At 37.1% G+C, this 23025-nt stretch overlaps 1 protein-coding gene across 4 annotated transcripts in view; it reads left to right on the top strand.

Moving 5' to 3' along the window:
• GALNT13 (polypeptide N-acetylgalactosaminyltransferase 13) overlaps positions 1 to 23025 on the top strand; it is a 504499-nt gene that overhangs the window by 327313 nt on the left and 154161 nt on the right. For all 4 annotated transcript variants that reach the window (XM_079782941.1, XM_079782940.1, XM_079782939.1 and 1 more), the window contains exon 9: positions 16332 to 16512. In XM_079782941.1, coding sequence (XP_079639067.1) covers positions 16332 to 16512 — 181 coding nt within the window. The remainder of the gene's footprint in view (positions 1 to 16331; positions 16513 to 23025) is intronic.

Raw genomic sequence — 23025 nt, 5'->3', positions numbered from 1 at the left:
GGGAGAAGATAACAATAAAGGAGTAAACTGGGGAATTAGCCTGTTAATTTCAGATAAAGACAAGTGCTTTGAAGAAAATAAAATGAGAGGTGGAGCACAGCATTGCATCAAAGTGGTCCAGGAAGATCTCAAAGAAAGCATTTTATCAGAGTTCAGACTGACAGGAAGCTGTGCAAGGTTTTGTAGAGGGAACTTTCAAGATAAATCATCATGCAAGATAGAGTAAATGCAAAAAGCCTTGGGCAACTGAAATTATGAGCTTAATTCTCTCCTTCTAAGTCTATAGGATCACAAATATCCTAAAGCTTTTGAAGGGGGAAAGCATTCTTATTCAATGGCTAAAGTATAAATCATTCTGTAGGACAAATTTTGGCTGATTGATTTATTCAGAGAATAGTTTATATGCACCTACTATGTACCAAGCTCTGTGCTAGGAACTAGAGATAGAGAAATGAACATAACAGGCCAGGCCACGCTCTCTAGGAGTTTATTTTTTGATGAGGCTTTACATTTGAATAGCACTTCATAGAATGCTTTTACACATATTATCATAATGGATGTTGGCATTTCCCCCATAAATTAGTTGTTTTGTTTTTATCTTTAATACATTTTGGAATGTTTGCATTATACTGTGGATTACTTCTTTGTAGCAGCCAGGTATCAGTATCCTCTCATTTTAGCCATTAATCAATATAAGTATTTATATATGTACTAGAGGCTCCGTACAAGAAATTCCTGCACTGGGGGTGGGGGTGGGGTCTTCTCAGCCCAGATGTGAAAGGGCGCAGGCCAGGCTGAGGGACCCCACTGGTACACCATCAGGGCAGGAGAGGGAGGCAGGAGGTTGACCAGCTGGGGAGGGATCACAGGAGGGCTCCAGGGCATGTCCGGCCGTCTCGCTCAGTCCCAATCAGCCGGACCCCAGCAGCAAGCTAACCTACTGGTCAGAGTATCTGCCCCCTGGTGGTCAGCACACATCATAGTGACTGGTCGACTGGTTGACTGTCTGCCCCCTGGTGATCAGTGCATGTCATAGTGAGTGGCCTTAGCATATCATTAGCATACATTAGCATATTACACTTTGATTGGTTGAATGGAAGACTGGACACTTAGCATATTAGGCTTTTATTATATAGGATACCTGCAGTAGACACTGTGAGTGGTATACATACAAGATATGGCTCTTGATCTCAATCAGTTTGGAGAGTGAAATATGGTCAAGGTGTCATTTCAAGGTGTAAATATAAAATGCTACATTCAAAGCAGGAAAAGATTTCTGTGGTCAAGGATAGTCAGGGAAGAATTTGTAAATTAAAAAGTCAATGATTGTATAAACAGCAGAAGAAAAGCAGGGGCTAGAAATAGGTGAGCTTTCAATTTCCATTCTATACACTTGTGGTTCTCCTTTGTGCTTTGAATAATACCTAAGCTCAGGCTAGAATATCTGATCCCCCCTCCATTTTATTTTCTCTCTTGAAAATTATATGAATGAAGTATTATTAAACCATTAAATATGTATTTTGCAGAAGTAGGGTTCAAATGACAGAGTTAATGAAGTATTCATTAAAAACTTAAGAAATTGAACCTATTGCCCTAACCGGTTTGGCTCAGTGGATAGAACGTCGGCCTGCGGACTCAAGGGTCCCAGGTTCGATTCCAGTCAAGGGCATGTACCTTGGTTGCAGGCACATCCCCGGTAGGGGGTGTGCAGGAGGCAGCTGATTGATGTTTCTCTCATCTATGTTTCTAACTTTCTCTCCCTCTCTCTTCCTCTCTGTAAAAAATCAATAAAATATATATTTTTTTAAAAAGAAATTGAACCTATTATTTTTATATTCCTATTTGATGCCTTAAAGATTTCTAGGACAAAATTACAAAAATGCTGTTTCTATATGTGTGCATTTTGTTAGGAAACCTCATGCACCTTGCTAGCCAAATTTAATGCATTCAAATTCATATACTTTTTGTTAAAGAGCAAAATTTAAATCACTATGGTAACTACTACAATAAATGTGCAACATCTTAAGCTATGATTATACTGTCACACTTAGTGATGTCTGTCTTAAGCAATGACTACCAATCATTTCAGGGTTGTTGTAGTCAACCAGACATGTAGTTTAAAAAGGAAACCAATTATGAGATTTATTTAAATACGGCTAAGTGATTTCATCAATAACAGATTTGAGATACTAAGGGTGATCCTTTTGAGGGTGTGAGATAATGTTAAGGAAAGACTTTGAACCATGTTTTCAGGTACCAATAACACTGAGTCTTAAGTACCATTGAAAAGGTAGCTGTAGAGTCTTAATAGATGTTTAAAATTATCTTTAAAAATAATGCAACTTAATTGTTTTCACTACATATGTAAATATTCAGCATGATGAATTACACATTCTTAAAATATTTAATTATAAAAACTAGTCACTGGTTTACACTGGAAATATGCTAAAATTGAAATAAAAATTTTGGTGTAGGATTATTAGCTCTCTTCTATGATATGCTTGAATACTAAAATATGTGTCTGCATGCACTACTCAATTGTCAAAGATTTGACTACAATTTTACTTATTTTATTACTTTATAGTTCAGCAATATGAGATCTCAGTCTTGTAATTTTTTCAATATCAATGGGTCAACAACATTTTTTGTTTATATTTTTAAATTCTGTGTTTTCATTGGTTAACCAACTTTATATTCTGTATTTTTAACTGTTCAAATGAAGCTGTTTGGGTTTGATCAATCATAATTCCTGCAACTCCTGAACTAAGATAAGAATCTATAAATAAACAGTTTAAGGGCAAAGTGCTCCCCACTGAGCCTGTAATGACATATTTGAATAGTAATTAGACCTGATGAAAGACTCCATGATTTCTCTGGTCCTGTAGGAAAAATCCTCAGGAACTGTAACCTTTCTTTTCATATTTGGAGAACGGAATGGAAACTTTTGGGTCTTTAAGGTCATGGAAAGTTAAAGATGTACCTGAGGAAGTTGGAAATGGTTGCGGAGTCGAGGCAAAGTATAAGGGGAGTGACAAGTTGATAGTTACCTTTTTGGAATTTATAATTAAATAAGCGTCTGAGAATGGATGAGTTTGCCAAGAAAGAAAATAAGAAGAGTAGACCAGCAAGGCATGTCCTTAGGTAGCACCTACATGTAGGGGTGGGAGGAAAAAGAGAAAATGAATGCTATGTCAAAGCTATCAGGGAAGAACAAATATAACACCCAAACTTAGAAAGTTGTGGTGATTTTCAGCAGTGTCAAATGCTGCAGAGAAGTAAAGAAGAATGATTAAAGGTCCTAAAATGCTTCATGAGCATGTTCAGATGTTAGAATAAAGATATATATATATATATATATATATATATATATATATATATATATATATATGCTAAGTGTCCGACTGTTCGTTCCACCATTCGACCAGTCACTATGATGCACTGACCACCAGGGGGCAGATGCTCTGACCAGTATGTTAGTTTGCTGCTGGGGTCCGGCCAATCGGGACTGGGTGAGACCGGCTGGACACGGCCTGGAGCCCTCCCACAGCCCATCCCTAGCCTTTAAAATATTTCTTCTAACTAATTTCCTTTCAGTGTACACAAATTCATGCACTGGGCCTCTAGTTAGAATGTAAGATGCTAAGAAAATTGGATTGTGAAGATGTTTATAGAAAAGAAAAACTTTTAAAGAAGTTTCCCAGAAAACAGGAAAGAAAACACACAGTAACTTAAAGGGTAAATATGACAAAGTAATTATATTTGTTATTCTTTTATTTTATCATAGGTGATAAGGTAAAATATAAGCTGGTAGGAAGAATTAAAAAAACCTAGGTAATATTGAAAAAGACGAAGGAAGAATTGATGGGTAAATACCTGCAGGTGTTGGAAGAATATTATAGAGAAATAAAGTACTCTCTAACACTTTTTGGTCTATAATGCAGTTTTAGGCCTATTATTTCATTATGTCCTTACCAGAACACTGTCTTAGTGTCTTATTCTATAATTAACAGTTTTGAGTCTCAAATAAACTAAGTGATGTGGCTAGAAGTTGGCGGGGTTGAACATCAAACCCACATCTTCTGTTCCAGGTCTCTTAGTCCTCTATTCTGAGTTCAAGTTCCCAAGGACAGGGTTTAACTTGGGAAAGAAGATTTGACTCTCTTCCCAAATGGAAAGAAGAAACTAAGGCATTATTGGGTGGTTCAAGGAGGGAATGAATAGAAAGTCAGGTCAGCTGTTCTTGAACTTAAGAAAAGTAGGAAGCAAAAGATTATGGACAGAGAGGATGGGGTTGATATTGGGGCTTGCCAAAGGAGAAAGTTTGGGATGAAACCTGGCTTCTTCAGCAAGCATTTGAAGGAGCATTGATGGTCCCTATTAAACAACCCTTACATGTCACAAGAACGGCATCTTGCAATTCTGATGAAATAGAGGAAATGATCCTCACTGTGCTTTAAGCATCATGTCGGGAGAAATAAACTTTGCACTGCACTCTCCACATTTGTGACTGATAAGTGAGCTAAGTAACATGCTAAATGGTTATTTCTTTACTCTTCTGCCAAAGCATAATGTAACTGGCATTGATGACTACCAATTTATTTTTTAAAAAACCAAAAACTGTCAAAGTAGAGGACTACCTTCCCTCACAGCAGGTTTTGTGGGTATTTATAATGAGCTCTTGATGTGACACTAATTTGGATATTTTTATAGGTTTCACATTTATCACACTAAACATTTTACAGGAAAAAAAAAGATGCCAGTAAGATGATTTTTGGAAGGGAATCATAGTTTTCCATGGATGGCATTAGAGTTTTCTATGTGCTCCCTAGGGAAAGTGTTTATCTGAAGCAAAACTTACAGTTTCCTATAAAAATATCGATACGAAACGAAATGTAACTAATTAAAAAGTGGAAATGTCTGTCTATGAAAGGATTGCAGTTGGGGTGAGTACCTCTTAAAACAGTCCTTTTCTTGTAGGATTGAGAGGACTCTTCAACTGTCAAATGCAAACTGATGACTGGACTTTAACATGCTCAGTTCTGATACAACTGGCCTGGCCTATGAGCTTCTTAAAGACAGAGGGCCATGTTTGATGATTCTTTCTTTATGCCCCCGAGCCCAGCATGGTGCTTGACACAAAATCAATGGCCTGTATATATTTTCTGAATAGATGCCAGCCAGGGCCTGAGGGAAAATGCTGGAGAGGGGAGAGGTCATTTCCTCTCTTCGAATTTATCATGGGGTCTTGCCTTTGAAAGGCATTTGACCACTTCCCAAGTGATGCAGGGAATTTTGTTTCCAGGAAAATGCTATAGCTGCAGTCAGGTGAGGTGGGCAGTTTACAAAGGGACAAGCAGAGTCACTGAAGGACAGCTTTCTGAAGTACCAGGTTTCTTCCCCTACCCGATCCAAATTCTGTTTTTAAAGCATATTTTTATTGATTTCAGAGAGGGAGGGAAAGGGAGAGAGAGAGAGAAACATCAATCATTGATTGGCTGCCTCCTGCATGCTCCACACTGGGGATTGAGCCTGCAACCGGGCGTGTGCCCAGACTGGGAATGGAACCAGGACCTCCTGGTCCATAGGTCAACATTCAACCCCTGAGCCATGCCATCCGGGCCGATCCAAGTTCTTTTAAGCATCTCTGGCGTCCATGAGAGAGCAGGAGATGTTGTCACACACTGCAGCTGGGGACAGGTGGTCTACTGACTTTCAACGGGGACTGTTCTGGCATGAATTCTAGGGCAGCATCCCGCAACTGTCATGAGCTGCTCTGTGGCCAGAAGCAGCAGATACTGCTGATATCTGACAGGCAGACAGATCATCGGACAGTGGAGGAAGCCAATGTAAGATGTAAAATATTACATTTTTACTTGTGGGAAAAAAGTTCTTTGTGGTTTTCCTTTTTTAAAAAATTGTTTTTGGTAACATTTGTGACCTTTATAAAATAGGGTAACTCCAAATCTGATGGGGTGGAAAATACACATTGATTGCCTCATAATAAGTTTTACAATGTCATCTCTCATACTTTCTCTTGTTCAGAGAATCGTATTTGTACCATGTACTTCTAATACAACTAAAATAAAGTCAGCTTCCCTGAGTAGGAAAATGTTGATTGAAATTTTGGATGCATATATCTTTTTGAATTAGTGTTTTGGATTTCTTTGGATAAATACCCAGAAGTCAACCTAGGTATCATTTAATAAGTCATAGACCCTTTCAATCCATTTGTCAATCATTGTATCTATATACAATTCTCTCACAGTTGAGGTTTATTTGTAGGATTAACTGTACAATGAGAAAAGCACAGATTTTAAAACTTCTACTTTTGTCTTAGTTAATATTCCCCTTAAAACCCCTGAAAATACTTCCAGAACCTCCAGTATTTATTACACTTTAAGATTATTGATTATCGAATCATGAAAAAGTGTGACTGTCTCGCATGTTATTCCTTGGGTTCCCTTTTTATAAATTATCTGCTTGAGACAATCTATGCTAATAAAAAAGCAATACCTTTTTGTAAATATGAAAAGCTCGACACTAATTTTCTTAAGCAGAACCACCTTATATTACGTAAGATTTTCAATATCCGGTAGACAGCTTGTTCATTTTGTGTCTGCTATATTCATCCATTTCATTTAATCAGAAGATGGGAGATTTGCCATAATGCAAATAGGACTCTGTTGCTCTGAAATCTAAAGGGGTAGTTGGAACTTTCTACAGTAGCATCAGTCCTAGTAAAATGTGGGATAATGACAGGTGACAGTTTTTCCGAAGCTGAGAAATAAAGTGGACATAACACATGGTAAGTCTGAAGATTAGAAATCTCCAAGGTGAAGAAAGTTGATGAGAGGCTAAATGTGAAGGTGGAATGTACATGTTGGCATGAGTATGTTGGAGGCATCTCCACTACGTATTTTAAAAGCTGGGATGGGTATTTGTATTTGAAAACAGTGGGAGGTGAAGTTAAAAAGACAAGTATCACATGATCTCACTCCTTTGTGGAATCTAATGAACAAAATAGCTCCAGAGACATAGAAGCATAGAACAGACTGTCGAATCTCAGAGAAAAGGCAGAGGTGGGTGGGTGGGAAAGAACCTGTGCTAGTATGCATAGCCCATGGACACAGACAATAGAATAGTGAAGGCCTGGGTGGGGGGCAGGGCCAAGCTAAAAGGGGTCAATGGGGGAAAACAAAGGGGCACATATGTAATACTTTCAACAATAAAAACAAACAAAAAACACTCGATCTGTGCCCTGGCTGGTGCCTCTCCGTGGTTAGAGCTTCTGCCCACACACGGAAAGGTGGAGGGCTCAATTCCCAGTCCTGCGTTGCAGGTTCAATCCCTGATCCCTGTCGGAGCTTGTGCAGGAGGTTACCAATGGATGTGTCTCTCTCACATTTCTGTCTCTGTCTCTGACTGTCTCTCCCCTCTCTCTCTCTTTCTGCCCCCTTCCTCTCTACTTTCCACTCTCTCTCTCTAAAAAAAAAAAAGAAGAAGAAGAAGAAGAACAAAGACTCCATCTGTGGCCACAACCACCTCACTATACCTCTGATACTCTCTGGTTCATACACATACTGTCTGGGTTGTACTTCCAAATAATTCCTCCACTTCAAGCCATACCCAGTAAAACACATCTTCCTTTGTTTCTGCTCTATTTCTTCTTCTTCTCTCTCTTCCTCGTACTCCCCTCACTCCCCAACCTGAAGAATCACTTGCCAATTCTTTGACAAAAGAGAAAGTACACTAAGTTTGGAGACATCACTTAAAGGAAATTATTTCAGGATTAATGTGTTAAGTCCTTAAAAAAATGAGTAGGTATAAAAGGGTTCATTTTTAATTTGGGGCTTTCAGGAGATTATTTCTAAGTTAAGATGAATAGTACTTTGTAAAGGAAAGTACTTGATAACTGGTCATTTTAGGAGCAAATTAATGTGATAAATGAAATGATATAAATGCAACTCAGAATTGTCTACGTTTAATGCCAATGTGAAAATAAAATATTCAAATTACTCTAGTATATGGCTATTTCTTGAAAAACTATCTTGTGGACAAAAGTTCTTTGTGGTTTTCCTTTTTTTAAAATTGTTTTTGGTAACATTTGTGACCTTTCTAAAATAGGGTAAAACCCAAATCTGGTAGGGAGGAAACCCATTGATTGCCTCATAATAAGTTTTACAATGTCATCTCTTGTAATTTCTCTTATTCGGAGAATGCTATTTGTACTATGTATTTCTAATATAATTAACAAAAAGTCAGCTTCCCCCAAGTAGGAAAATGTTAATTGAATTTTTGGATGCGTATATCTTTCTGATTTAGAATTTGGGATTTCTTTGGATAAATACCCAGAAGTGTAATACTGGGTCATAAAGCAGTTCTAGTTTTTAATTTTTTAAGGAACCTCCATAATGTTTTTTATCATGGCTGCTTCAATTTGCAGTCCCACCAACAGAGCATGAGGGTTTCCTTTTCTCCACAGCTTCACCAATGCTTTGTTTGTTGATTTATTGTTGACAACCATTCTGACAGGTGTGAGGTGACACTTCATTGTGTTTTTTAATTTGCATTTCTCTGATGATTAGTGACATTATCTTTCCATGTGTCTATTGGCCATCTGTATGTCCTCTTTGGAGAATGTCTACTTAGATCCTTGGCTCATTTTTAAATCAGATTGTTTATTTAAGAAGATGTGATAAATACATATAATGAAATGTTACTCAGCCATAAAAAAGAGTGAAATCGTACTGTCTGTGACACATGGATGAACCTATAGGGCAGTGATGGCGAACCTATGACACGCGTGTCAGCACTGACACGTGTAGCCATTTCTGATGACACGCAGCCGCTGAGGCGGCCGCATGCCGAGGATGAAACATTTGCTGCTCCTGAGGATGAAACATTTGCGAAATAATGTTTTTTTTCCTCAAAGTGACACACTACCCGAGTTATGCTCAGTTTTTTGGCGAAGTTTGACACACCAAGCTCAAAAGGTTGCCCATCACTGCTATAGGGAATTATGGTAAATGATATAAGTCAGACAGAGAAAGGCAAATACCATATGTTTTTACTTATTGTGCAATTGAAAGAATAAAACAAACAAACAAAACAGAAATTGACATGTAGATACAGAGAACAAACTAATGGTTGCCAAATGGGAGAGGGTTGGGGGACTGGGTGAAAAAAGTGAAGGGAATATCATCTATATAATAAAAGCCCAGCGACCATTATGGCAGAATGACCAGAACGACTGGTCACTATGATGCCCACTGACCACCAGGGGACAGACGCTCAATGCAGGAGCTGCCCCCCAGTGGTCAGTGCACTCCCACAGCTGGAGTGCTGCTCAGTGAGAAGCCGGGATCACGGCTGGTGAGCGCAGTGGTGGTGGCGGGAGCCTCTCCCACCTCCACGTCAGTGCTAAGGAGCGGCGAGCCAAGTGATAAGGAGCGAGCAGGCGGGCGATTAGGAGCGAGGTGTCTCGGATTGTGAGAGGTATGTCCGACTGCCGGATTGGGCCTAAACCCGCAGTTGGACATCCCCCGAGGGGTCCTGGATTATGAGAGGGTGCAGGCCGGACTGAGCAACCCCCCATCCCCTCTGCATGAATTTGGTGCATCAGGCCCCTAGTCAATAATATTGTAATAACTATGTATGATGTCAGGTGGGTACTAGGATTATCAGGGAGATCATTTCATAAAATATATAAATGCCTAACCACTATGTTGAATCCATGATCTCTGACAACTTAGGTGAGCGCTGGAAGGTCACAGCAGCTTGATGTAGGAATTCATCTTGAAATGTTAGGGTGATATCAGAATATCACTCCAGCTCTAGAGACCTCTTCAAGATCACATAAATGTCCCCAATTAAACTCTGAAGTGAAAACTAGGCCAAGAGTCAAACAAACAATATAAAGAATCCTCTCCCTAATCAAAACAATTATGAGGAGTAACTAGCAAGCTTCATGTCAAGAATGAATAGAGATGCCTACAGAAGCCCTTATACCTGACCCTTTTAAATAATGAATTCCATGCCTTTTATGTTTGTGTCAACCTGTTAAGGATCATAGTGCCTTCAGGATCTCAATGCAGACTCATTTAGATTTTGTTTCAATTGTTAGAATTAAAGAATTTGTCATCAGTGTACTTGAGTATGTATAAACAAAGTGGAGAATTGAAGTGCCGACAGGGATTATTTGAAAGAAACATTGACTATAGAAAGAAATGTTTTGAAAATTAACTCATCAGTATCTCGTTTTAGTTTTGCCTTTGTCAGAACTAAGAAGAATGTCTTTTGTTCCTAATTGCATTTTATGAGACATTTTTGTGTACACTTTGTGATTTTTCCAGATTTTGCTGTATTAATTGACTAGCTCAATCACTATGTATTACTTTGAAAGCAGTGATTTAATGGTATATGTAAGTTCTGATATTTTTCACTATATGTAAATTATACCAATTGCATAAAGTGAATTTAAATTTCATGTGATGATGAAATTCAGTTTCATAATGTGAAACAGGTGATGCTTCTTCTTGAAGGGATAATAATGTGGTTAGAGAGATAAGACTAATGTGTGAATTAATACACACATGAACATTTCACAAGATGAAAACCTGTATAGAACTAAGCTACATGGGGTGAGGTGGTCTAGAGGCAAGTATAAAAGCTACGAGTCAGGAAATACTGAGATCAATGAAAGGTAGCATATAGTTAGGAGCTGCTTGCCAGAAGAAATGTATGTGAGTTGGGCCTAATAGGGAAAACATCATAGAAAGGGAAAGCACGTACATTAATTCTTAGTTTTAATTCCCCAAACTGTGTCAAGTTATTATATTCCTCTCTACTCTCTATTTCCTTTGTCATCACTCTGGTTGAAGTCATTATCATCTCTCTCCTAGAATAGATTAATGCAATAACTCCTTAATAAATCTCTCCTATTAGCGCCATTCTGATCCATTCTTCACATAAAGGTTAAGTATCTTTATGTGCATCAGGTTGCCTTCATCCTCATTAACAACGCTGTGAGGTAGGTTCTTCTAGTCTCACATTATTACCTGAAACCTGAAGCACAGAAAGATGTGTTCACCCTACTAAGTGGCAGAGTTAGGATATGGTCTCAGGAACTAGAACCTACACACTCATAATCATCATGGTATGTGCCTCCATGGTATATTGCTGTTTTTATTTAGGCTATTTTAAAGACTTTTGCCAGAGGTAGTATATGTGTGGGAGGGAGTGAGGGGGTAAAGATTAGTATAAAAACAAGCAGCTGCATGAATTTGGCACAACAGCTGTAAAATTAGAAACAATAGTAGCACTTGAACTGAGATTTCAAAGTTGAAGCTTATGAAGTTTATGAACCTTAATTAAAATGTCACTGGTGCAGATGCCAAAAAACATGAAAAGAATAATGTATGTTAGTTAATTGTCTTCTAACTAGGAGAAGAAAATCAGGAAGATAATCACATGAGCAATAGGCATTTTACATTTTGATTAATAACTTTCTCCATCATCAAAAGACTCTCATAAAAATATCTGGGAACAAGGACAAGTAGCTAACTACCTTCAGTCCTCTGTGGATAAAAGGACAGTTTGTATTTTGTACATGATCAAATGTACTTGAGAGAGATATGATGTACAAATATTAATTTGTTAGAAGCCTAGAAAATAACAATCAGATATGCTCGATGATGCAAAATAATTTGGACATCATTTGTTCATGTGCTAATTTGGACATTATGTGTTCATGTGGATGAGACATCGTGTTTATTCAGTGTATACTCTTTGTTCAGACACTGTAAAATAATTTTAGAGAACAAAATGTAGTATTCTAATTGGAGACCAATTGGCTATTTTTTAAAACTCCTTAATTTACCTAATCTCCTAGACATTGTTATTGTAATTCCAAAAAAGGCTTAAATAAAATATTTCTAAGAAGCAAGAATAAGCTGATAATCTGTAGAAGTTTGTTTCCCTGAACAACAACAATGATAGTTAAGTTAATATACAGATAACAATTTAGTTCTTCCTATATAAAGTGTCAGGCACAGTGCTTGATACACAGAATCTCATTGGGATCTTAGGAAGTGGTTATTATTATCCCTATTTTCCAACGGGGAAATTAAGACTTAAATAATTTTCACAAGTACTAGTATACATAGATACTAAGTGACAGTCACTAAAACATTTCTATTTGCTTATTTCCAAACCCAAATTCTTAATGACTGTGTCATACTCTCTCTTCCTACTTTTCTCCTTTCCTTCATTTCTTCCATCCTTCCCAAACATTTATTGAAGATACACTGAGGGAAATTATCCTGATAAGCACAGGGGACTCCACTCATTTTGAATTCTTTTCACTTTAATATTGAACTATATTGTTTTCTGGGAACTATCTACCAAGTACATGGTAACTACCTGGTCAATATTTGATCAACTAAATGTTTTGTTTTTATATTAACTGGGTATTATCATGACCATATCACTCTATTTAATGCATAATGTTATGTATTCCTACCTTGATATTTTCATGTTCATGTAAATTTGGGGGAGAGACTCTACCTAGGAAATGCCATATGAATGTTTATCCCCACATTCTGTGCGCACAGATGGCAAAGGGAAAAGTACTCACTTTGTTCCAGGAGTCAGTCGACTATGGCTCAAAAGCAAAACACAGGCCAATATTCGCTGAGCTATGGAACAGTTACCTCTACCTCTATTATCTCTCCTAAATGTGTTTAAGAACTGGCTCCATCTGTGAGACTCAAAATCAGTGACAGCTTTTTCCTCTGTCTTGTAAATCAACAACCATTATTGCATTATGCCAATACTTGCACACACAAAATCTCATTGCAAGTTAGGAGGATTACCCAAAATCAGCACTTTCATATATCCTCACCATTTCCTATTAAGAAGGAAAGAAGTGAAACCATTGGAACCTGCTTTTAAAAGATTTTAAACTAGATATTATTCTGTTTTTGTGTGCGCGTGTTTAGCAATAGAATCTATAAATCTACAAACAAGGGTACGGTGAAGAAATGGCACAATGCAAATAAAGTATCCTCGCTTACACAACCAGTTACAATCTATATTTGCAAAAAGGCAAATTGGGAACCTAAGGAGAGTTGCCAATCACTAATTTATATACAATAGGGCTTACTGTATAGTCTGAGTTTAATAGGGTACAAAGTTAAAATAGTTTTACTTTTTTCTCCAGTCATTGTTTCATGCTCTGAAGAACATTTCTTTCTAATCCCAATGTCATTTGGAACAGATTCTGTAGCTTTCTGGTCATTTTAAGTTATTAAAAATACTAGTAATTTAAAGCTTTGGTTTCAAAAGCAATACATATCTCACATTCTCTTCTCTCCTGGTGCCCATGCTGATAGAAGTGCTTGGAAGGGTTTTCTGGGATGCCAGTCCCCCAAGGTATAGGATCAAATAGGAGGGCTAGAGAATGACAGGTCCTAACTGATATCATGTTTTATGATAGCTGCCAATTACTGTCTCAGTGTGGTTCCACTTGCTATTTGTGGCCACCAGCCATATGATAGTAGGACCAAAAGCCAGATAATCTAAGAAGGAGTCCACTATGTGTTCATCAAGGGGAAAATTCGTGATTTTCACCATGACACTTTTGGGGTAGCTACAGAAATAGGAAGCATTTCACAATGAATAAAAGAATGGATAGTGCTCGCTTCGGCAGCACATATACTAAAATTGGAACGATACAGAGAAGATTAGCATGGCCCCAGAAAAAAAAAAAAAAAAGAATGGATAAGAATAGAGGAAGGGATGTCCTGGCCTGTGTTTCTCAGTGGTTAGAGCATTGACCTGGGCATTGAAGGGTCTCAGGTCCAATTCCAAGTCAAGGCCATGTACCTGGGTTGCAGTTAGATCCCCAGGCTGGTTGGGGCGTATGTAGGAGGCAACCAATCAATGTCTCTCACATCAATGTTTCTCTCTGTCTCTCCTTTGTTTCTCTCCTCCTCCTTCTCTCCTTTCCACTCTCTCTGAAAACAATGGAAAAAAATATCCTCAGGTGAAGATTAACAAAAAAAAAAAAAAAAAAAAGAAATGAGAAAAATGAAGGATCAGGAACAACCTATATCATTACACATCTCATGTTAATTTACAGTGACAGGAAACAGAAAAATGTTGAATGGAAATTTGAACAGAGGAATGGAGTTTTTGTTGTATTTAGTGATTTTAAAAATTTGTTTATATATTTTTAACCTATTTGAGAGATAGGACATTTTAGGGGATACTAAGTGAAGACAGATATAGTGTAGTAATGAGGGGAATGATTCGTGTTTCAGGAGAAGATTAAGGGGAGGACCAAACCAGTGAAGTCTTTAGGACAGATTTAAGGGATGTGATCTAGACTGACAAGTACAAATTTGTCTCTGATGGGAGAAGAGTCAACTTCCTCCATTTCAATACTAGGGGAGAATGTAAAGATGTATGTAATTTCCATGCTAGAAAGATGAGAAAGTTACCAATTAGTTAAATACTTTGATTAATTAAGAATGAGCTAGCCTGTCTTTTGAGGGGAATTGTAACTTCCATTCTTCTTTTATATTGCTTCATCATTTCAGTGTTGGATTGTAACATCTTTTCTGTTAGCATTATACTCTTTAGACAGTTAGAAAATGAGAAAGGATAGCTGCTATATGTAACACACAAAACAGAGTTGATGAATATAACTTGTTATTTAGCATCTTTCATTTTCTGGTAAAAATGAATATCTCATACCACTGCCTAAGCCCAATAGCAGCCCTCTTCTAAGATGAATATTACTTGAGGGACTAATTGGAGTAATGTTTTCTTTAAAGATAAGCAACTCTCCTTGAAATAAGAATGTTAGTTACAGTATAAAACCAGGTCCTTTCAATTACATATAGCAATCACTATGACCTTATTTATTGGGATAAAAACTATATTACATATGTAATATATGTATGAAATAAATATCCAAGTGTATAGTATATGTATATATAAATCATATCTATATACTACATATCTATATAATATACATATAATATTTGTTTATATTAAACACACATAGTAAGTATAACTTATGATTATACAATGTAATTGTATAGAAATAAATGTTTATGGGTACTTTACTTAATACATACCCTCAATTTCACAGTAAATCTAGGATAACAAGAAATACATCCCATATGTATTCCAAGTATTCATAATTTGAAAGGAGTGATAGTGGAGTAAACCACTGCTTACACTACAGTGAAATTATTTCTTCATAAAAGCATGCTTAAAATATAAAACACACATCCTATCTAATAAAGAGGGAATATGCTAATTGACCCTCACGCCATCTCAAAGATGGTGGCACCCACAGCCAATAAGGAGGGAATATGCTAATTGACTGTCACGCCCTCAAAGGTGGCGGCACCCACAGCCACAAGATTGCAGTGCCCAGTCCCCTCAGCTTCGTTGGGGCGCCTGCTTCAGGAGTCCCCCTGTCCCCTCAGCCCCCCAGCTGCCCAGGGCCGGCCCGAGGCACAGGCAAGCCTCAGATGTCAGCTGCCCAGCCTCCCAGAGCTGCCCAAGGCTCAGGTAACCAGGGCCGGCCGAGGCTTGTGCTGCCAGCAGTGGCAGCAGCAGAGGTGTGATGGGGCATCGCCTTCCCCTGATTGCCGGGTCGCCTCCTGCCCTGAGGGCTCCTGGACTGTGAGAGGGGGCTGAGGGACCCCCCCTCCAGTGCATGAATTTTCATGCATCAGGACTCTAATATTAAATACTAAACAGAAATGTTCTTGGAGATGGGCTTTGAAGGATGCACAAATGTTGAGGCTATATAAAGGAATCTTAGCACAGTTTAATAAGACTAATAACATATCCAAAGACAGGAGATATGGACAACTGGGAATTAATGGTCATTTAAAATTCCAGATGGATGCAGAATAATAGACTGATTTTCCTTCAAATCAAATTTAGTTATTGAACATGCATCTAACATGTACAAATTAATTCATTCACTGCAAATTTTGGATACCAAATACTATCTGTTAAACAGCAATTAGGTAACTACTAGAAACTAAAAATTAGGTAGTCTAATAAAGACACATAAAAATAATTGTCTTATTTCTATTATTGTAATGCTACAGTATTTAAGTATATTAAGTAATTTCAAACTAGAATCCTTTGCCAAACCTTAGTGTATTAGTTCTACATTGTGTTCATCCAATGTTTGCTTGAACCATATAAGATCTGACGATTTTGCCTTAGCCTCAGCTGTTTCTCAGACAATATTACTGCATTATCTGCAATGACTATTCTATGACAATTGCTATTTTCCCCAGATTTGGCAATGTGGAGGCTCATTGGAGATTGTGACTTGCTCTCATGTGGGTCATGTTTTTCGGAAGGCAACTCCATACACTTTTCCTGGTGGCACCGGTCATGTCATCAACAAGAACAACAGGAGACTGGCAGAAGTGTGGATGGATGAATTTAAAGATTTCTTCTACATCATATCCCCAGGTAAACAATTCTGACAATTTTCATTCTCTGCAGGGGAAAATATAATTTTAAGGATGTTGAATATGTGTTTCATTATTGTTGCTATTCTACCTGTTTAAATAAAATGTCATCACCATTATGTTGCAGAAAGTCGTGTTTGAGAAAGTTGTACTATGAAGTTAATTTTCACCTAAAATGAGAAACACTATGTTGATCTCATATGCCTAAGTATCCTTTTTTCTTTGTTTCTTTCTTGGCATATGCATTATATTAGAAAAATGGAGCAAACAGTACACAGAGAGCTCTAAATGTAATTAACATGTATCAGGTCAATATAAGAAAATAATTTATTTTCAAGAAAAGGAAGCCTTTATTTTCTTGTTTCACATATAAAACTGATTGAGTTGGTAAGAAATTTTGATAATGTTTAAGTGGAGATGTTTTCTACTGCCTTATTTTCTTAAATAGCTGACTAGCAAAAGGTTAAATGACCTACAGAAACAAGATAGAAAATTATGCACATATTATTTTTTATTTTTAAATACTTTTTAATAACAGTAAGTTACTCATCAATAGGTATGTGAAAAAGCTTAATAGGGGCAATAAAATGTTATCCTACTTTATTACAGAGAAAAATAGATACGGAAATGGAAGTAAATTTGGGCTATCACTGGGTGGTGACATGAGTAATTTTATTCTTTTCCTTTTATTTCTCTATATTTTCTAAATTTTTATTATAAAACATTATTAATTTTCCACATAAGACATAAATTAATTTTAGTAAACTCTTAAAAATTGAAAAAAAAAATTGAAAGTCATTACAAAAGGAAAGAAAGCCTTGTGAGAAAATCCCATTGCAGGATTGTGTGATTGTAACCAATTTTATTCTTTATAATTTTCTAGAATTTCTCCAGCCATCATGTTACTTAATTTTTAAAAAAATTTACTCTGAGATGTTACTTATTTTTTAAGGAAAAAAAAAATGAAGCATGAGAAGATACAAATAAGAAAATGACACAGGGTTGCCTTCCAGATCTCAGAGACACCAAAGCATAAATTAATATAACAGGAATTCTCAAATACAATGATAAAGTAAACTTTAATGTTCTGTTTTGATAGTTTCTATGTAGGCCCTATGGCCATCAATGTCATTATTATGAAAACCATAAAAATAACAAAAATCCATGCCCACATCCTCTTTTCTATATTATATTCAACTAGAGGCCCAATGCACGAAATTTGTGCAAGGGGCTTGGCCCTTGCAGCCCCAGCTTTGCCAGGAAGGTTGTTCAGCTTTCTGGTCTAATTAGTATATTATGCTTTTATGATTATAGATTATAGATTACATGGCTTTGACAAGCTTGTTTTATTTCTAGTTGACAGACTCTGATTTCTGAAAGTTTATATGAGGCTGTGAAACTCTTATAGATGTGAAGGGAGTGAGCAGGGTGAACTTTCCTATTAAGATCGAGCATTACTCTATAGAAAAGAAAAATGAGGAATGCATGTGTAAATGTGTGATTAGGAGAAGGACTTTTTTTCACACATTTTCAAGGCCTCTTCTTTGTCAAGCAGCTATTGCCAGATACACTATTTCATGCCTAAATGTATTTCCCTTTACAGTGGAAAGCCATTCCAGATGTTCACAAACTTGAGTTCAGCAAGAGCATGTAAAATTCACAGCAAGGCAGTGGCATTTATACAACCTTTTCATTTTCTTTCGATGACCCTTTTTGAATATAAATCATTACTTGTAGAAATATGTAAGTTCAAAATGAAGAAAGGAGCGATGGAATGAAGAAATATGTAATGTGTGATTATATACTCCTTACATTTAGGAATATAAGTAATTGAAATAATTGTAACTATATGTATTATATTCACTCTTGATGAATATTTTTTGTAAAAGTGATGTGTAACTCTTTTGTATAATTTCCCATTGAGCAAAAAAGGCAGATAAACAGTGGAACCATTTCTGAAACTAATAAAATGACAAGCTTTAGAGTTTAAAGGGTGAAAAATAAAGCTTGCTGTCTGGAACTAATGACACCTTGTTACTCGATAGGGACTGTATAGTCTGGAACGTGTAGTTTTTACATTACAATAAATACCACTAGGAAAGTTATTGTTCTTATAAAACGGGCTCATTTAAATCCAGAAAGGTGCCTTGGAAAGCAGAGAAAGGGCATTTGGGGAATGTGCTGGAAGTATGCTGGAGTTTCCTAAGAGGCATTTATGCTTATGTATGTCTCAGTCACAGCATTGCTGAGCATGGAACCTGCCGCTGTAGTGTGAGCAGAGAGAAAATAAAAAACATGAAACATTAAATTGCTTCTCAGTGGAAAAGGAAGAGTAGTAAGCTGGAAACTGGAGTTGGATGCTTAAAAACAATTCTAGCCCTGGGCAGGTTTCAAATCATCCAAAAACAGATAAAGTGGGTTGTATTGAAGCAGCCAGGAGTCTGTCATATGAATGGTGTCTAGCCATTTGGAGTGGATAACTATTCTCGTCATTACCGATGGCTTCTGTTACTCTTACAATAAAATCTCAGATTTCTTTGCTATTGTCCAGAATTGTTGGGTTTCTATTTTTTATCTCATTGGGTAACAGGTAAGTTTATAAAGAGGGAAGGTGGTGTGGGGGAGATTAGAGGTATACATACATGCACATTCATACTGAGAATTATATGCTTTATTATCATAGTCACCAAAGGCCCGGTGCATGAATTCGTGCACGAGTAGAGTCCCACAGCCCGGCCTGTGGGATCAGGCCAAAACTAGCTTTCTGACATCCCACGAGGGGTATTAGATTGCGAGAGGGTGCAGGCCAGACTGAGGGACCCCACCGGTGCATGATGGGGAACAGGGAGGAACGTGGGAGGTGGGCCATCCGGGGAAGGACTGCGGGAGGGTTCCAGGGTGTGTCCGGCCTGTCTCACTCAGTCCTGATCAGCAGGACCCCAGCAGCAAGCTAACCTACCAGTCAGAGTGTCTGCCCCCTGGTGGTCAAGTGCACATCATAGCGAACAGTTGACTGTCTGCCCCTGGTGGTCAGTGCACGTCATAGCGAGTGATTGAGTGGCCTTAGCATATCATTAGCATATTATGCTTTGATTGGTTGAATGGAGGACCGGACAACTGAACACTTAGCATATTAGGCTTTTATTATATAGGATAAGCACACACATATTTATGAAGAACTCTAAAAAGTTTATACTGAACTCTGTTTAATTCTCCTGAACCACCTTGATATTCTGGCTAAGGAAATTGTTCCTTTCTAGAAGCACCACCATGTATCAGTTAATTCGTCCAAGATGTTTTGTGAGGAGAATCCTATTTTTTATACCAGGACTTCTCTGAATCTTATTTTTCACTTATGCAGTTATTAAAGATGCAATTTTTAAGTACTGATCCATTATGAATTGAATTCGGACAACAACATTGCTTCCTTTCAATATGGTCTATAAAATATCCACTTTATTGGTTGTTTTCAGGGACACTTCAGCTCTATCTCAAACTAGGTATTCTTCCTTTCTAGAAGGTAGATTATTCATTGTAGTTTTGACACCATGGCCAATACATTATTACTCTGTATCATATTGTTTCAATTTTATTATTATCATTTCTATATCCAAGGTAGTTCAGATACATGCATTTCCAGTGCTTAGTAATTTCCTGTCTGTGTAGTACTTGAAAATAAAATAGGCTGAATAATTAAAAGAATGAATGAATGAATGAATGACAAAATGAATGAATGAATTTTGAAAGGGAGCCACTTTATTTTTATTTTTTAAATTCTCACCTAAGGATATGTTTTTATTCATTTTTAGAGAGAGGAAGGGAGAGAGAGAGAGAAATCTATTGGTTGCCTCCTGTACACACACCAACCGGGGATCAAAACCACAACCTAGTTATGTGCCCTGATCAGGAATCAAATCTACAACCTTTTGGTGTATGGGATGATGCTCCAACCAACTGAGCCACCTGGTCAGTGCAGGAGACACTTATTTTTTCCTTTCTACTGAATTCTTCATTGACATCTGGTCTATGTCAGGGAATCTCTTCATAAGACTTTCAGCAAATGAGAAGCCTTTATCCCACCTCTCTGAGCCAATTCCTGGTTAAGGACCCACTGACAAAAGAAAGGTGAAGGTTACTCTTCTTACATCTGCAATATTTTTCCTTTGAGTTTGCCATCAGAAAAGACCATCCCATTGGCTTACCCATGTACTTAGGGATTTATGATTCCACCATAATCAGAGGCATACACAGTAATATAACTTTTCAAAAATTTATCTTTATTGTTGAAAGTATTACAGATGTCCCTTTTTTGCCCCATTGACCCCCTTCACCCCACACCGCCCTCAGGCCTTCAATACACTATTGTCTATGTCCATGGGTTATGCTTATATGCATATACAAGTAAGTTATTTAGTTAATCTCTTCCTACCCGCCCCCCTTCCCTCTGAGATTCATCAATCTTGTTCCATGCTTCCATGTCTCTGGATCTACTAGTATTTTGTTTGTCAGTTTCTTTTGTTCATTAGATTCCACATATAAGTGCAATCATGTGATACATGTCTTTCTCTGACTGGCTTATTTCACTTAGCATAATCATCTCCAGGGCCTTCATGCTGTCTCGAAGGGTAAGAGATCCTTCTTTTTTACAGCTGCATAGCATTCCATTGTCTAAACATACCACATCTGTTTAGCCACTGATCTACTGATGGACACTTGGACTGTTTCCAGATCTTATCTATTGTATATAGCACTACATCAAAATAAAAAGCTTCTGCACACCAAAAGAAATGACCAACGAAGAGAAAAGGGATCCCACTGTATGGGAGAACACATTTGCCAATGATACATCTGATAAGGGGTTAATTTCCAAAAATATGTACAGAATTCATACATCTTAACAAAAGGAAGACAAACAATCAAATTAAAAATTAAGCAAAGGACCTAAACACATCTCCAAAGAGGAATACAGATGGCCAAGAGACATATGAAAAAATGGTCAAAGTTACTAATCATCAGAGAGATGCAAATTAAGTGACAATGAAGTATCATCTCACACCTATCAGAATGGCTACCATCAACAAATTAACAAACAAGTGCTGGCGAGGATGTAGAGAAAAGGAAACCCTAGTACACTGTTGATGGGAATGCAGACTGGTGTGGCCACTATGGAACAATAGGATGAAGTTTTCTCAAAAATTTAAAAATGAACTGCCCTTTGACCAGGGATTCCACTTCTAAGAATATATCTTAAGAATCCCGAAACACCAATCAGACAGACATATGCACCCTACAGTAATGTAATGTTACCTTCCAGAATTAATATAAAGTCTAACAAGCACAATTTACACAGATAATAATGTTTTCTCATAGAGTAGCATAAGACTTGATAAACTTAAAATAAGATTATTTTCCACACATTGATTTTTATTTTTCTCAAGCCTCCCCATTAATTTAAAGTTAAAATGGTATATATATAAAATGTATGTGTGAATTAATTTTATCTGATTTAAAAAATATATATATTTACTCTATAGCCTAATTGTTTTGGCCTGTACACATTAGCCATTGGCAATAGTGGTAGAGTTGGCATTGTCTAATTATGTCTCCTAGATGGTTCTTAGAATGAAGAGTAGAAATACTTTGAAATAGTGCTGAAGAGTACGTGTTCAACGCTTGTTTAGTTTGATTTTGGGTTGTCTTTTTAAGAATGCAGATACGATAGCATCATAGGTTTTTACAGCCCCGTAGGCTCTTAAAGGGTGAGATTTTACCACTAATTTGGCTGGCTGTTTCAGCTTAAGCCAATCCACTTGTTCTAGCAAATCCTTTGAAATGATGTGATGTCAGAAGTCAACCACTCTTCACAGAACAGTCCAGGCTAAATGGCAACATTCTTTCCCTGTTGGTCACAGGTAAAAAGCTTACTTTCAGTGTAGTCACACTAACCATATATTTGAAATGCTGGCTGTTCTATAGATGCATATTTATTTTCTTTCTTTGGGGAGGCAGATTTCTAAAAGTATATCAATCAACATGGAGCTTAGAAGCAGCTGTTCTTACATAACCTCCCACTGTTCTTCCTTTTGTTAATGGACAGCTTGTGCTCTTGTTTTGAGAGAAAAAAAAAAGATAATAAAATTTAAAGACTCCCAAAACATACCTTGAAGGATATTTATGTGTAACTAGGAAAGCAGCATATTTTCTTTTGGCAATATTGTTGTATTTTGATCTGTATTCCAGGTAAACAGAAAGCACATATTTGCAGAAGGATCCTTGAACTTGTTTTGAAGGTTAACTGTCTATTTGTTAACCTTTTAAAAATCTTTGGAAAATCTGCTCATTAAACGTAGCCTTTGTTAGCAGCGTCTTTGGATCCTTATTAACATCAAAGGCCTATATTCATTTCTATCTCTTGAAATTTGTATCTATAAAATACAAATATTTTTCAGCATGCTGAATTTTTAAAGCTACAGTATTTAATAACCAGCCCTTTGAGTGTAGGGCCTAATTTCTT

Source organism: Cnephaeus nilssonii (genome assembly GCF_951640355.1).
Source record: "Cnephaeus nilssonii genome assembly, chromosome: 10".
Lineage (NCBI taxonomy): Eukaryota > Metazoa > Chordata > Mammalia > Chiroptera > Vespertilionidae > Cnephaeus > Cnephaeus nilssonii.
This window is presented reverse-complemented; position numbering and strand designations above follow the sequence as displayed.